Source organism: Hyalella azteca, unplaced genomic scaffold, assembly GCF_000764305.2.
Source record: "Hyalella azteca isolate HAZT.00-mixed unplaced genomic scaffold, Hazt_2.0.2 contig7319, whole genome shotgun sequence".
NCBI classification, from domain to species: Eukaryota; Metazoa; Arthropoda; class Malacostraca; order Amphipoda; family Hyalellidae; genus Hyalella; species Hyalella azteca.
The window spans coordinates 62,357-78,278 of NW_025937447.1; the positions used below are offsets into that span (position 1 = coordinate 62,357).

The window sequence follows — 15,922 nt, forward strand, 5'->3', positions numbered from 1 at the left end:
CTAACGGCTTAATCAACGCTGAAACCGCTATTATTACAAGAACGTTTCCAGCGGAACGCAACTCCTTAGTTATTTACAATTTAAAACATAAAATACATTTCCCATTTCGTGTACTAAGACCGGTAAGCTACACATCTCATGTTTAGATTAATTAAACTTTCATTGCGGCGTCTCAAACACTGTTCGTTTTCCTCTCGTACAGGAGTGCAACAAATACCTGCAATGTGCTCATGGTCGATTGTTCGTTCGAGACTGTGGACCTGGCACGGTTTTCAACCCCATTCTCTCGATATGTGATTGGCCTGCCAACGTCGACTGTAGCAACGCAGCAGCGTCTGCAAACAATCCAGCAGTATCTATTGTTAACCCGTCACGAGTGAATTCTGGGGGTAGTGTTTTGTCAAATGCAGTTTCTCCGTCAGCAGGAAATGCGTTTGATTTTTCTCCAAGACTAAATACGCAAACGCAGCGACCTTCGACGACAGAAGCATATTCCTGGTGGCCGTTCGGGAAGAACTATGACCGGGTTCAGCCGCAAGGACGACATGGCAGAGGAGGGAGTACCAGCGTAATTGACTCGATATTTGACAAGGTGAATTTACTGACCTGCTTGAGATTTAGATATATCATCGTCCTAATCTTTATGCAGAGAAGACATTGGAGTGCGTTTAACTTGGAAATCTTGCTGACCTGGTCCAAGCGATGCATTCTAGAGTGTTTCAGAACTTATTTGAAATCTTACTTCCATTAAAATCTACCAATTTTAATGCCGGTTGACATTTGCTTTTTATGCTAACTCCTAACTGTAACCGCTATAACACAGCCTAATATTGGTTACTAACCACCAACGATGGTATTTATGTTTGCAATGATTTTCAGGAGGGTTGGTAATAAGTTTGAAATTGATATGAAAATCAAAATTTAACTGTAATAAGGATTGCTTCATAGTAAAAAAACAATAGTATAGAATTAAAGGTCTATCTATTCGCAACGCCAGAACGAAAGGCGAAATGATTATGAATCACAAGCGGTAGTTGAGTGATGCTAACTAAATCATTATGACACGAATTATTGTGTAAAACGTACAATTTCCAGCTCCACTATTATTTGCACCGCAGTTCGAAGATTTCAAATAAATTTTTGAAAATTGTTGTACAGGCGAGTGATGCCACTTCTTCAGCTGTGAACGTTCTGCTGGAGACGGCAGGGTCTATAGCTAACTCCGTCACTGATGTCGTCGATGAGGTAAATTAAGAACCAAGAGAAAACTCGTAGTTTTAATAATTCTTGGTAATTGAAGGTTCAGCCAGTATTTTTGGTGTTCTTTGTCGTTGTTGTTGTTGTTGGTGCACCTAAATAATTGTTAAACTAGATTGCATTGAACACGTTATGGAATTGCCACTATGACCCTAACATTTTATTCATCGCGTTTTTGGCAGACGTAGCCTTAACAAATCCCGTAAAACTACCGGTTTTGTGGCAGAAGTGATGGCTGACTGGGAGGGTATGAAAAATATTCGCGCAATTAGAGATACTGTGCAAATTTTAGTTCTATAATGACTATAAATCACATGCCTCAAAAGGCGTGACCTGTCACCTTAAATAATCGTCGGAATGTTGTTTCTAGCAACCAGGCTTGTATTACAGTAGTAAAGGCCCCTGATTTTTCTGTCGTCTTTTTCGATGCCAAGAATGAGTGTATTGTTCGGTGATACAATATGCCTTGTTAAAATGGGAAGGTAGCGAGTCTTTTATTATCTGGGAGCTATGTTTTATTTTTTAATGCGTTTGCCAATATAATGTTAACATCTTTGTCAATCGTACTAGTGAATTGTCTCGTAAGTTCCCTTTCTCATTTTTTCATTTTATAAAATTTATCCCTTATCGGTATCATGTTCTTCATAGCATTACTATCGTTGCTTTTAATTTTTATTCAATAAACCTCCAGGTGAACTGGGGTGCAGCGAGGGCCACCGACAAAGGCAAGAGGATTCTGAAAAAATTCGGCTTACAATCTCGAACCATTTGCCCAAGACCTAATGGTCAATTTCCTTACGTTAAGGTGCGTGTTTATAGTGATTATTAGACCTGATAATGTTTCTTTCCTCGACTGATCTTTTTTTCTGTACGACTCATTTCTTATGAACGACTCGTGCCGATTTCGCAGTAGGACTTATTTGATTGGTTAACTCATCTCTCTACTTGTCGTATTAGAGCAATAACTTTCTTGTATTGAAGACGATTCATTTCGTGTATTAATTCGTAATAATATTCCTTACAACCGTCCGGTCGGAACCTTGGCAGTTGCACATTCTAAATGACAATGAAATATTTACAATGCATCTAAATTAACACCAGGAAATTGTAGTATGAATTTCTCACTGGTGACCTCAGGACTGTCGCAAGTTCGTGAACTGCTTCAGGAACCGTCCCCACCTGCAGTCTTGCCCCCCAACGCTGCTTTTCAACGGCGCCACTGGGACCTGCGACTGGCCGGGCAGGGTAGTGTGCCCTACAGCCAGGGTCGTCGTGGGTGAGTCCAACCCAAGGGACATTCTTGACTGGAGCTGTGTAACTATGTAGGGAGTTGAGAAATGGGTGACCTAGGTAGTGAGTTGAGTTATGGGATAACAATAGGTCATATAGGCTCTGGATTACCTCTTTAGGAAAGGATTTTGGTATCGCCTAGTTGTTTTTATAGATACTCACGACAAAATGTATTGTATTGACACTTTTTCATTTCAGTTCTTTCTCATGGTACACATCCTACTTTGAACGATCATTTTTACTACGATTACTACGACACACAATGGCATTTGAATCATCAGCCAACTACCGGTGCCAGGGATGATTAAATTTTTATTATTTTTTTACAAAGTATGTAGTAATTCGTATGGAAATGCAAATAACATTGAAAACGGCAGAACTATCCGTGAATAAAGGCTTAATTTCAGTTCTGACTAAACTTCCTCTAACGACATTGGTTGTCCGCCTCAACCGCAGGCGCTACTCCATACGTGGTCATCGCCCCGCCCACCGGCCAGGACGTCCGACTGCGTGGCGGTAGCGTCCCATGGGCAGGCTACGTCCAGGTCTAAATTCTGGCTCATTTACTTCTGATACGAGTTATTGGTTTAATTATTATTTAGTTATTCTTATTTACGTTATTTTACCTGATGCGTCAGGTAAACAACAGTTTAACATAACATAGCGTCTGAACAGTTTTGTGCAGCGTTATATTCTGGTTTATTTACTCCTGATACAAGTAATTGGTTTATTGTTCATTTAGTTATATTTATTTAAGATATTTTACCTGATGCGTCAGGTAAATATAATACGTCTGAAGAATTTTGTGCAGAGTTATATTCTGTCTTATTTACTCCTGATACTAGTTATTGGTTTAATGTTTATTTAGTTATATTTATTTAAGACATTTTACATGATGCGTCAGGTAAACATAATACGTCTGAATAGTTTTGTGAAGCGTTACATTCTGACTCATTTACGGCCTGATACGAGTTATTGGTTTAATATTTATTAAATTTTATTTATTGAACGTTATTTCACATTATATGGCAGGTTGACAAGACTTCTTCGTGCAACGTTGATTTCTGACTGGCTTAACCTGCGCGGTACTTTAAATTTGAATTAAAAAAATGTACCGTTCGTTTAAATTTAGTTTAAAAATGTACCGTTTAGGTCGCATATCGGAAATTAATTATCGAAATTTCAGACTCGAAGTTTGAGGCCAAACTAAAAATGAACATAAACTCGTTTGAAAAAACCTGCCTAAAAGAGCGAACACAATTATGATATTATAATGAAATTTAACAATATGAACAAATAATCCAAATTTTAAACCTGTATTTAGTATAACATCAGCCATGGCAATAATATCACAGAGCAATTAGAGCAACATCTCCTTGACAAGATCATTCACAATCATGGTTGAATTAATGCTAATTAATAAATTCATATTAATAAATATTAATTCAACCATGATTCACAATAATATATTAAGCGCTACATGGTCGAGGTCACGTCAAGGAAATTTCTTAGAAAAATTACATCAAACATCCCATAACTTAGCGATTTAGAACCTCTTATTTATATGTAAAAATATGCATTAAAGCTATTTCTTTAGCAAAAAAGAATGCGAATTTGAACATTGAAGACAAAAATATTTTAATTTTCGTTCACTAAAGTTGCTCAGATTTTGTGCGATTTTTTGAAAATGTTTTTTGAATGTTTGAAAATTAATTTTAATTTTTTGAATGTCATTAAAATATACATCAGGCCTCTAAATGCTCTAATTGTGTGTTGATATTTTGATATTTAAATTCATGGTTGAAGTGAAGCAAATAGCTTTCCCTTTCTAGATCGGCGAAATAAGTACACGTATTGTTATCGGACCGCGGGTTGATTATAACGAAAATATTTTTCTGTTAACGGTGGCTGGCTTTTTTAACTCATTTTATTTTTATTTAGTTACGTAAGCCAGCCAGTGATGGCCAGCCACATGGCTGGGGCCTGGTGGCTGATGAGCCTGATGGCTGGACGCGTGCAGACGGTGACGTCATATGCAAACAACTCGGTTTTCTGAGGTGCGTGATCCTTCATTTTTAATTGTCATTCAAATTCTCTATTATAAGCTTTACTCTTCATATTAATTTTCTATTTTTGGCTTTCATTTTTGTTTTCTAACATATATTTTCCCTTTCAATAGCTAGTTATTCTATAAATCTAATATTATACCCTCATGAACTATTTATATTTGATTTTGAAGAATATTTTAAATAATAAATTATTTTTAAAGTGCAGATTTATTATGCTAAAACTCCCTACAAGGTTCCAATTTCGACCGAACTTACCAGTGATTCCATCTTGGTGGTCTTTTGAATCGTGTGAGCTTTTTATTTTTTCGAGATTGAATAATTTTAAATTTTTGAATCTACTAACATATTTTGATCGACACATTTTCAAACAACAATTCAATGACTAAGTAATTATTTAATTTTGAAATTACTATAGATCGCTTATTATATTATAATATTATATCTATCGGTCTAGTTCGTCTTAATCTAATAGTGCGTTGAATAATAAAGTACATAAAATTAATTGCTTACAATAAATTAATTAATTGACATTTGCTGCAGGTTCCAATCAGTCTGATCAACCATTTAACTCGTACAGGTACAATAGGCATATATCTCGGTATCATTTATAAAGGCTTGTCTTCACTCCAATCAAGAATTTTACGAAGAAATAACTATAAATCTCATCAATTGCAAGTGGTTATCAATAAAATAAAAAAATTTGTAGGTAAAATAACTATATATCTCCACATTTTTTGCCGAGTCATTATCAGTAAAATCAAACATTTTACAAATGAAATAGTTATGAGCCACCGCATTTTTTACAGAGTCATTATCAGTAAAATCAAACATTTTACAAATAAAATAGTCATTGTCCTCCACATTTTTTACTGAGTCATTATCAGTAAAATCAAACATTTTACAAATGAAATAGTTATGACCCTCCACATTTTTTACTGAGTCATTATCAGTAAAATCAAACATTTTACAAATGAAATAGTCATTGTCCTCCATATTTTTTACAGAGTCATCATCAGTAAAATCAAACATTTTACAAATGAAATAGTCATTGTCCTCCATATTTTTTACAGAGTCATCATCAGTAAAATCAAACATTTTACAAATGAAATAGTCATTGTCCTCCATATTTTTTACAGAGTCATCATCAGTAAAATCAAACATTTTACAAATAAAATAGTCATTGTCCTCCATATTTTTTACAGAGTCATTATCAGTAAAATCAAACATTTTTCAAATGAAATAGTTATTGCCCTCCACATTTTTTACAGAGTCATTATCAGTAAAATCAAACATTTTTCAAATGAAATAGTTATGATCCTCCATATTTTTACAGAGGTTCGTCCTCGGTCTCGCAGGGCCGCATGTTCGGGCTTGTGCCAGACATGCCGGTGCTCGTAACGCGTCCTAACTGCACCGGCACTGAGCCATCACTGCACCAGTGCCCCAGAGACCAGCGCAACAACGCCGAAACAAAAGCCTATGATCTTGAGCTAGCCGTTGCGGGTCAGTGTTGAAAAAAAAAATATATATATATATAAAATATATAAAAACATATAAATGTAAAATATATAAAAAATATAAACACAACGCCGAATCAAAAGCCTATGATCTTGAGCTAGTCGTTGCGGGTCAGTGTTGAAAAAAAAAATATATATATATATAATATAAATATAAAATATATTAAAAATATAAAAACAACGCCGAAACAAAAGCCTATGATCTTGAGCTAGCCGTTGCGGGTAAGTGAGAAAAATCTATATGTAAAAGACTGGCTTTGATCTAAATATTAAAATGTTAGTAGTGTTGGGCAGAAGTAGTTCTTTTCTGCAGGATTTGTTGCAGACTAAATCTTAATTCGTGGTGAAAATAGTAACTAAAAATAATATATTAGTTATATCTTCCTAAGAGTGTATTGTTATTTGTATTGAGTCATCGGATATTGTTTAATATAGTAATATTACTATACAATACTATTCGATGGATTTGTACCTGCTAGAAATAGCTAGTTTTATCATAAATGAAAAATATTCCAAGAAAATAACCTTCTTAGAGCAAAAATTATTTATCACGTACACTTNCACAACAACGTTACAAACGTGCACCAACATGTTCTTGTCACAACAACGTTACAAACGTGCACCAACATGTTCTTGTCACAACAACGTTACAAATGTGCACCAACATGTTCTTGTCACAACAACGTTACAAATGTGCACCAACATGTTCTTGTCACAACAACGTTACAAACGTGCACCAACATGTTCTTGACACAACAACGTTACAAATTTGCCCTAACATGTTCTTGTCAGGGGTTCGGTGCACCCCTAACCCCTTCTCCGAGTGTGCCCCCGGGGGGGTGCGGTGGGGGGACAAATGTTATTACATCTCCTCTGCCGTGCACCTCAACACAAGCATCTCTGCACGCGGTCGCCGTACAGGTAAACTTATAAACTTGTGTAAAAATTGTTGTACATGTGTGTAAACATTTTTGTACATGTGTGTAAAAATTGTATTATAATTTAATTCATTAGTAAATTATTATTTTACTTTATTTACTTTATGGACCTTTATTGTGGACCTTTATTTAAAAGTATCTATACGAGAAAGTTATTGAAATGATCTATATAAGAGCATTTTGGACTATCTAATATATTGTATCTATAGGTGAAGACTTCGCAAGGCTCATTCATTACTTTATACATGGAAGATTTAAGTATACATATTTTATGGAATTTTAATGCTCCAAAAATATACTCGGATTTGTTATTGGTATATATATATTCGGATATTTTATATAATCTTCTTGTTACTGAATGTTTCTTCTCTGTTTCGTATTCAATTTCTAATCGTTTACCTTGTCTCTCTTTTCATATTGACCTTTTTTCTTGAAGATTTGTATTGGTATTGCATATTAACACCTATCAATATTGTTAAGGAGAATAATGTCATGATTTTTTAATCTATTGAACCATCATATTTTGTTTGATTTCTTAACAACTCGTGGTAAACTTTAGAAGTTCTAAGTTCGCGAAACTAAGTAAAGCTCTCAATCAAAATATTTCGCGATAATCTTGAGTAGCTACCGAATGGCAGTTACCATTATTAATATTATTGTGATTATATTATGATCATTATTATGAATATTATTGTGATTATTGTTATGATTTTTATTATTATCAGCCACAAAATTAATCATATAGTAATTAAATGGAAGTTGGGGAAATTTGTAGTTTACAAGGTAATTTATAGAATACCCATCAGAATTTCAAAATAGCCAAAAAAGTAACCATTACAATCATGTATAATCATTTCAATAATCATTTTTCTTCAATATAAAAATTTTATTTTACTTTTCGATTGCACTTGTGTTCTAGGATTTTCAACTGACGATGGAGCTGAACTCCGACACGTTTTTCCAAAGAAAGAAACGTTCTGTCAGCAATGTTTCTTATTCAATTTTTTATTTTATTTTTAGAGAACCGAAATTCCGGTTCACGCTCACGCAGAAGCGTGGACAGCGTCGGCGCTGACGCGGTTTTAGGGGCCGGGAAACCGGTTGTTTTGGACCACACGCGCGCCAAAGATTTCTGCGACGAACGCGGCCTCAACCTCGTAACGATCCGATCGCAGGCACGTGAAATATATTATTTTCTTCGGAATATTTTCAATTAGCTGATTTATCACGTGAAATATTTTGCTTCTTTCCGAAATATTTTCAATTAGCTGATTTATTACGTGAAATATTGTCTTACTTCCGAAATATTTGCAATTAGCTGATTTATTACGTGAAATATTTTAAATCTTCCGAAATATCTTCAATTATATGATTTATTACGTAACATATCTTGCTTTTACAGAAATATTTTAAATAAGCTGATTTATTATGTAAATATAAATTAGTTTCTTCCGGAATATTTTCAATTAGCTGATATATTATTAAACGTAAGTTACTTTCTTCCGAAAGATTTTCAATTTGCTGATTTATTATGTAAACTAAGTTAATTTATTCCGAAAGATTTTCAAGTAGCTGATTTATTATGTTAAGATAAGTTAATTTCTACGGAAAATTTTCAATTAGCTGATTTTATGATGGAAAAGACAGCATGATTCCTGGCGGTTAACATGTGTTCATAGGTTAAAAGTGCTTACAAATTAGATGGGTCGAACCATAAATACTTATTAAGATTTAGGTTTTTATCCCGGACATTATCTGCATTTGATATTTACAACTAAGTCTTGAAATTTTTTTAAAGCTAGTTTTTAAAATATGTTTTTCTTTAAATCCCTAATCTTCAAGTTATATAAAAATGATGTAATTCCAGCAAGTTTTTTCTCTCTCGCAAAACAAAAAATATAACTCAGTACTCACTGCAGTGAGTGACAGAGCGCATTTTCTCGTCGACGAAAACTTGAGATCACGGACAGACGGACGGACAGACAGACAGACGGACGGACATGGCGAGCACAATAGTGCATTTTTTCCTTAAATGAGGAAATGCGCTAAAAACTGAATTTATTTACATTTTTTGCTCAGTACGTCAAAATTATTTTAATGTGACCACATTTTAAAATTTTTTGGTTCTAACTTTTTCATAATGAGGATAACTTTGAATCAAATATGCCTCTGGAAATATGCCTTTGCTTCAGTGGAAGTCAGAAAATTTCCATTGTTTAATTTTAAATTGAGAAAGAATTTCGAGCTTCTACTAACCAAAATAATAACTTATCTAATAAATTCTATTGTTCTGTCTGTTGGGTTGTCNATAACTAGTCCTGTTTATTTCGATATAATGTTAGGTCTTGTTTAGGTTTTATGTCTGTCTTTGAATTTTGACTTTTAAAGTGATTTTATTCATTTTTAGTTTAGTCAAACTGATGATGGAGCTGGACTCCGAAACGTTTTCAATATCGATATGGTGAATTTTCTTGGCGTTTTCTTTGCTTTTAAATTCCTTGAAAATTTAGATAAGGATGCAACTTTATTAGGTGTCGGACCCGCTCCTATTTTTATCGCATTTTCTCATTTATGGAAAAAAGGCGCTATTGTGCTCGTCATGTCTGTCCGTCCGTCGTGACCTCAAGTTTTCGTCGACGAGAAAATGCGCTCTCTGTCACTCACTGCAGTGAGTACTGAGTTAAATTATTTAGGAATCGGATCACGTAAATCAGCCGCTCATATCCGCTTCGGCTCAGAGTTTGAAAGGCAGCCTCTATGCAGCTTGAAAGCTCTGTATGAATAGGTTTTGCACACTCTTTTCATACTCTCAGACGACTTTAAAGTCGGAAAGAAGAGTCTGACCAGAAGCTAATTTCAATCTTGTGGCCATGCAGACCCAAAATAACTATACGAGTGTAACAGTTCTTGGCAGATGCCTAGACGATTCCCCCAATTAGTTATGGTAGTTTATATCAAAGTCTACTAATTATTCTCCGATCCTTGTATTAAACAAGGATTTATACAATATTACTCATAATATACAACCCTAATTTGCATTTAGTTATGGTAGTTTATCTAAGTTCACCTGATATTCTGATCCTTGTATTAATCAAGGATTTACACAATATTACACACAATATTCAACCCTAATTTGCATTTAGTTATGGTAGTTTATAGAATATCAGGTGGCTAAATAAGGTAGAAAATCAGGTGGCTAAGGCCTCCTGATATTCTTATCCTTGTATTATTCAAGGATATACACAATATTACACACAATATTCAACCCTAATTTGCCCAGGATGGAACAGCACAGGCAGCACCCCGAGCACTGCAGTGTACAGCGCCCCAGGACTGCATGCTGACTCCCTCAGCACGCTGTGCGTCGTGCTGAGGGAGACCTTCCCTGCGAGTGCTGACACCCACGATAGGGCGCATGCTGACTACTACTGGTGGGAGGTAAGTGTCAGCTACAATAATATCTATCTGAAATAACAATAATAACTAATATTATAACATAGGGTACGAAATAATAATGTTATTATTGAATTTAGAAACGTAACCGTAATTTTAAAAGGCGTTTTACCATTGATAATAAAATATCTAATTAAAAAAATTCCTGCTACTACTGGTGGAGGTAAGTGTCAGTTACAATAATATCTATCTAAAATAACAATAAGGGAGGTAAGTGTCAGTTACAATAATATCTATCTAAAATAACAATAAGGGAGGCAAGTNCCCAAGAACTTTTATTGCCGCAACTTCGACAATGAGGACATGCCGTGGTGCTACGTCGCCTCTGGCGTCTTCGAGTACTGCGATGTAAAAAGGTGCCTAGCAAAGGGAACCTGTATCAAAATGTGGCTATATCGAATGGTGGCTATATCAAAATGTGGCTATATCAAAAGGTGGCTATATCAAAATGTGGCTATATCAAACGGTGCCTATATCAAAAGGTGGCTATATCATAAGGTGCCTACATCAAAAGGTGCCTAACAAAGGGAAGCTGTATCAAAATTTACCTACATCAAAAGGTGCCTATATTGAAAGGTGCCAATATTGAAAGGTGCCAATATTGAAAGGTGCCTATATCATAAGTAGCCCATATCAAAAGTAGCCCATATCAAGAGATGCCTATATCAAAGGTGCCTATCTATACTATAGGTACCAGACCTGGTATCTCTTGCAAAAATTCTGATGCACAATACCCCTAAGCTCAGGGAATTAATGGGTCCTACTGTCCGAAAAAAAAAATAATTTTATTGGTAGCGTCAGATTGACTTTTAAATGATAGCAAGCTTCTGCTTTAAATACTGTCAACAAACCTGGAGATTATAATAATAATATGTCATAAATAAGCTATTAACGCAGTCATTGCAGTATACGTACGTATATAATTGTTGAGAATTTCATCGCACACTTGCCAGGTGTCCAGACCAGGAAGTGTCCCCGGCAGCCATAGGTCCGTGTCCTGCGGGACAGATCACGTGTCCCAGGTCTTCTACGTGTATTTTTGCGGAGTGGCTCTGCGACGGCAGACAGGTGAGGTTTTGTCATGTATTATTGCCTTATGTGATATTACCTGTTGTTATAATATCCATCGTTCAATAACGTGTTCTATTATCTGTTGTTATAATTTCCTTTATTTGATTACATGTTAATATAATCGGCTTCATTTGATTAAAAGTTGTTATGGTATCCTTAGTTTTGTTACGTGTTATGATCTCCTTCAACGAAATATAATTTCTCTTTTGATTAGCCACTAAACCAAGCATGTTAACAAACATACAAATTTAATATATCCCCATGTATCCGCACTTGATACGTAACTCAGTGTATCGTAGCCCCATTTACTTATTCTTATGTATGCACACTGGATGAATTTCGACCAGAACATGTTCTGTTGGATATTCAAACTGTCTGATGTGTAGGATTATGTTTCTTAATTTTTTTTCTCATCAATGAATATTTTTAGCTTTAATTCATATTTTCTGGATCTAGACAGTGATGATATTAAATTTTTCTTCGTATTATTAACTTGCTGTGGTCGTTATTGTGCTTGCTGTGGGTGTTTTGCTAGGTTTATCAATATTTTAGTGATACCCATTGCCAACGTAGGGTTTACCAGTCAGGAATTATTAAAAAATTAACTGCTAACGCCGCAAACAAGTTATGTTCGTAATTTTTCGCTTCGATATTTTTAGTAGATTTGCCAAAGTTTGATTTCCAAAGACAATTTTAGTGATACTCATTGCAAACGTAGGGTTTACCAGCTAGGTATTATTCAAAAATTTACTGCTAACGCCGCAAATGAGTTATGTTCGTAATTTTTTACGTCGATTTTTTAGTAGATTTTTATTTTGATTTCCAAAGACAATTTTTAGTAGATTTTGATTTTTATTTCCAAAGACAATTTTTTGACCGTTACAGGACTGTCCGGGGGGAGCGGATGAGGTCGCCTGCAAAGACTTCACCAGCGAATTTTCGGATCCTCTTGAGAATTCGTAAGTTCAACATAAATTTATTCATATTTTATTTTAACTTTTTCTTTTCTCTTCTATCACTTTATCATTTTTAATGTTCTTTATTCTATCTAAATGTGTCTTTTTTAACATTATTCTGCATATTACATATTATGAATATTTCTATATATTTTAGCAATTAAAAGTGCGTCAATTAAAATTTAAACTTTCATTGCGTAGAAAATTCCTCTAGGCGAACAAGATTTATACCTTAAAAATCCACCCCCACAGTCACAAAATTAGATGGATCATATTGTAAAAAAAACTGACTTACTTTCTACACGTATTACTGATACGCTCAATTGCCGAGCCAAACTAGGTCACGTTGATTCACAAAGGGGCAAAAAGTGCATAGCTTTTTAGACAAAGTATGACACATTTGTGTGGGTGCAGGCGCCTGAAGAGCAGAGAGGTGGAGAAGTGGCTCTTCACGCCCCTCATGACGTGCGCCTCACGCTGCGTCCACGCCAGGAGCATCGTGTGTAAAGCTTTTAATTACTAGTGAGTAACTAGTGAATATAGTGAGTAATGAATGGATGAAGCTTCCAGTTACGAATGAGTAACGAGCGATTATAGTAACGAGTGAATATAGTGAGGGCGGTGTGACCTGCCTAGCGACGAATCGGAGACGGAGGGCGACGAAGGCGGCGCATCTGCGTGACTTAATTGGAGAAAGAAGTCCTAAACTCATCATAAGGTCATAAGTGAGTAATGAGTGAATATAGTGAATACCGAATGGATAAAGCCATCAATTACCGGTGAGTAACGAGTTAAAATTAATACCGCATGAGAAAATTGAGTAATGAATGAATAAAGCGTTCAATGCCATTGAGGCACAAATGAATAATGTGAGTAAAAATCCTTCAGTCACCAGTGAGTACCGAATGTTGAGTTTAGAATGTTTAGTACCGAATGTTGAGTACCGTATGTTGAGTGCCGAATGTTGAGTACAGAATGTTGAGTACAGAATGTTGAGTACCGAATGTTGAGTACCGTATGTTGAGTGCCGAATGTTGAGTACAGAATGTTGAGTACAGAATGTTGAGTACAGAATGTTGAGTACAGAATGTTGAGTACAGAATGTTGAGTACAGAATGTTGAGTACAGAATGNAATGTCGAGTGCCGAATGTCGAGTGCCGAATGTCGAGTGCCGAATGTCGAGTGCCGAATGTCGAGTGCCGAATGTCGAGTGCCGAATGTCGAGTGCCGAATGTCGAGTGCCGAATGTCGATTATTGAGTACCGAATGTTGAGTGCTAAAATTCTAAAGTAAATATATTAAACTCTGTGTTGCGTTTCAGTCCAGAGAACGAGACTTGCATCCTGTGCGAGGGTGTGGCGGGGGAGGCTGGGGGGCTGGTGCAGGAGGCAGGATGGCAGTACTGGGAGCGAACGCAGTACAAGCTCCAGGACTGCTCCAAGCGCTGCAGTGATGGACGCTGCTACACTCAGGCTCAGGTTAGCAGAGCTATTATTATTAATATTTTGTGAATTTTTTTAACTAACGTCTTGCGCGTTGAAGAAATAGGTTTGTTTAGGCCTGTAGCCGATTCTTGTGACTTTTGTAGCAGATCTTTCTGTGTCAACTAGTCACTTTTCGTGACTTGTATATAGATCTAAAAACTGGCACAAATCATTTCATCTGGCGTTGGTTTACATCATCACTGGAGTTTTACTAGTTCCGTAGGGTGCTAGGAATTTCAAGACTAAACATATAATTTTGCATAGCATTGTCCAGTTTATTCTTGAACGCGTTTATACTCTGAGCTTCAAAAATGTCATCAGGGAGGCTGTTGTCGGTGAGTCTTCTCAAATGTCGGTGACTAGAAGCGAGAAGATTTTACTGCAGTAGGACTCAATATAATTGACTTCGTATATGAGCATAATAATAATCTCATTGAGAGGGCGACATCAAATAGATGCCAGGCAGAGAAATGAGTTCTTATCTCTAATGTTTATAGAAACCTGTTTCAACGATATTTCCGATCACGCTATATTGAAATTCCTGTCGATGCTTTAATCTTAAGAAAGAGGATGAGAGTACATGCTTGTTTTTATTTTAATGTAATAATTACTTCTACAAAACTCAACATTTAATACTGCTCCATTCTTTCATTCTCAAAGTGTATTTTTCTAAAATGGAACCTATTACTTAAAACTACTACAGTTCAGTTGGAATTTGCAATTTGTTTTTGATTATCGTCATTCTGTTGAAATTTACGATGAATTTAAATGCTGTCATTCAGCTGCGAATTAAAATATGGACGCGAACACTGTAATTCAGTTGAGTATTTCAGTGTGGATTTAAATACTGTTATTCAGTTAGAAATTACAATGTATATTCAAATAGGAGTGTGATGGCAGTCGTGACTGTAGAGATGGTGAAGACGAACGTCAGTGCCAAGGTGACCGTAACTTCGAAGTACGGCTCGCCAACGGCACCACTGTGCACGAAGGGCGCGTCGAAGTTAAAGGTATGTCATATAATAACAATAATATTAATAATAATATCGGTTATAATAGCAATCAGCGTTGATTAGGCCATTAGATCTGTCGTTGATTCTCAATTTCGCAGAATTTTTAGAATTGGCGTTGAAGTTAAAGGTTGTTGAAACGGGCTTCGAAAATTGGGCATATGCGCAAACTGATTGCCAGGATCATGATAAAAAATTTTTGGATATGGAAAATGTCTGCTGAAAAATATTTCTTTGGAAGAATATTCATTGATAACTATCTATTTGAAATTGTATTTCTCGTTGCTGGAAAATGAAGGAGCCTCATTTTATCGAAATATTTAATCTTGCACCATTTACTTTTAAAATTCTGTTGAATTATTAAATGATCATCAAGATTGGTTTACAGAAAGGTCGAAATTCTCCCAAAGAATTTATGAACAAGTGAATAATTTGTACATGGTTGTAACATTTTTTATTTTATTCCTTTTGTAATCACTTTTCTTATGAACCTTTGTTTAGTACGATATTCTGGTTTTAATCAAAATTGTTCTCGGATCCCAACTAATGAATAAATACACGAAGGAGAGAGAGAGAACGTGATCACGTACACAATATATATGAAATAATACTTGAAGCTTCTAATCATATATTGCAAATAAATAATAGTAAACCTTAACGTCACTTTCTCTATGCGAAGATTCTCAATACATGTCGCAGGCGCTTGGAAAAACTTTTACTACTGGTAAGTGACTACTTAAATCTTATGTATATTCATCAAAACTAAACCTATCAGGGTTTTCCTTTAAACTTCTACCCTAATGCTCCTCCCCACAGTATCGGGCAGGTGGGGTGGCGTGTGTGACGACCTGTGGGACTTGGCAGATGGGGATGTGG

The 15,922-nt window shown here is 35.6% G+C and overlaps 1 protein-coding gene across 1 annotated transcript in view; it reads left to right on the forward strand.

The window, feature by feature from the left end:
• Nucleotides 1-15,922, forward strand: part of LOC108680814 — a 28,120-nt gene that overhangs the window by 3,855 nt on the left and 8,343 nt on the right. The window contains 17 exon segments of the mRNA XM_047881206.1: nucleotides 203-592; nucleotides 1,159-1,245; nucleotides 1,949-2,062; nucleotides 2,395-2,533; nucleotides 3,004-3,092; nucleotides 4,489-4,604; nucleotides 5,950-6,119; nucleotides 6,305-6,355; nucleotides 6,926-7,054; nucleotides 8,092-8,250; nucleotides 10,352-10,509; nucleotides 10,795-10,880; nucleotides 11,478-11,592; nucleotides 12,481-12,554; nucleotides 12,966-13,073; nucleotides 13,874-14,030; nucleotides 14,923-15,046. Of these exon segments, the coding sequence (XP_047737162.1) occupies nucleotides 203-592; nucleotides 1,159-1,245; nucleotides 1,949-2,062; nucleotides 2,395-2,533; nucleotides 3,004-3,092; nucleotides 4,489-4,604; nucleotides 5,950-6,119; nucleotides 6,305-6,355; nucleotides 6,926-7,054; nucleotides 8,092-8,250; nucleotides 10,352-10,509; nucleotides 10,795-10,880; nucleotides 11,478-11,592; nucleotides 12,481-12,554; nucleotides 12,966-13,073; nucleotides 13,874-14,030; nucleotides 14,923-15,046 (2,266 nt within the window).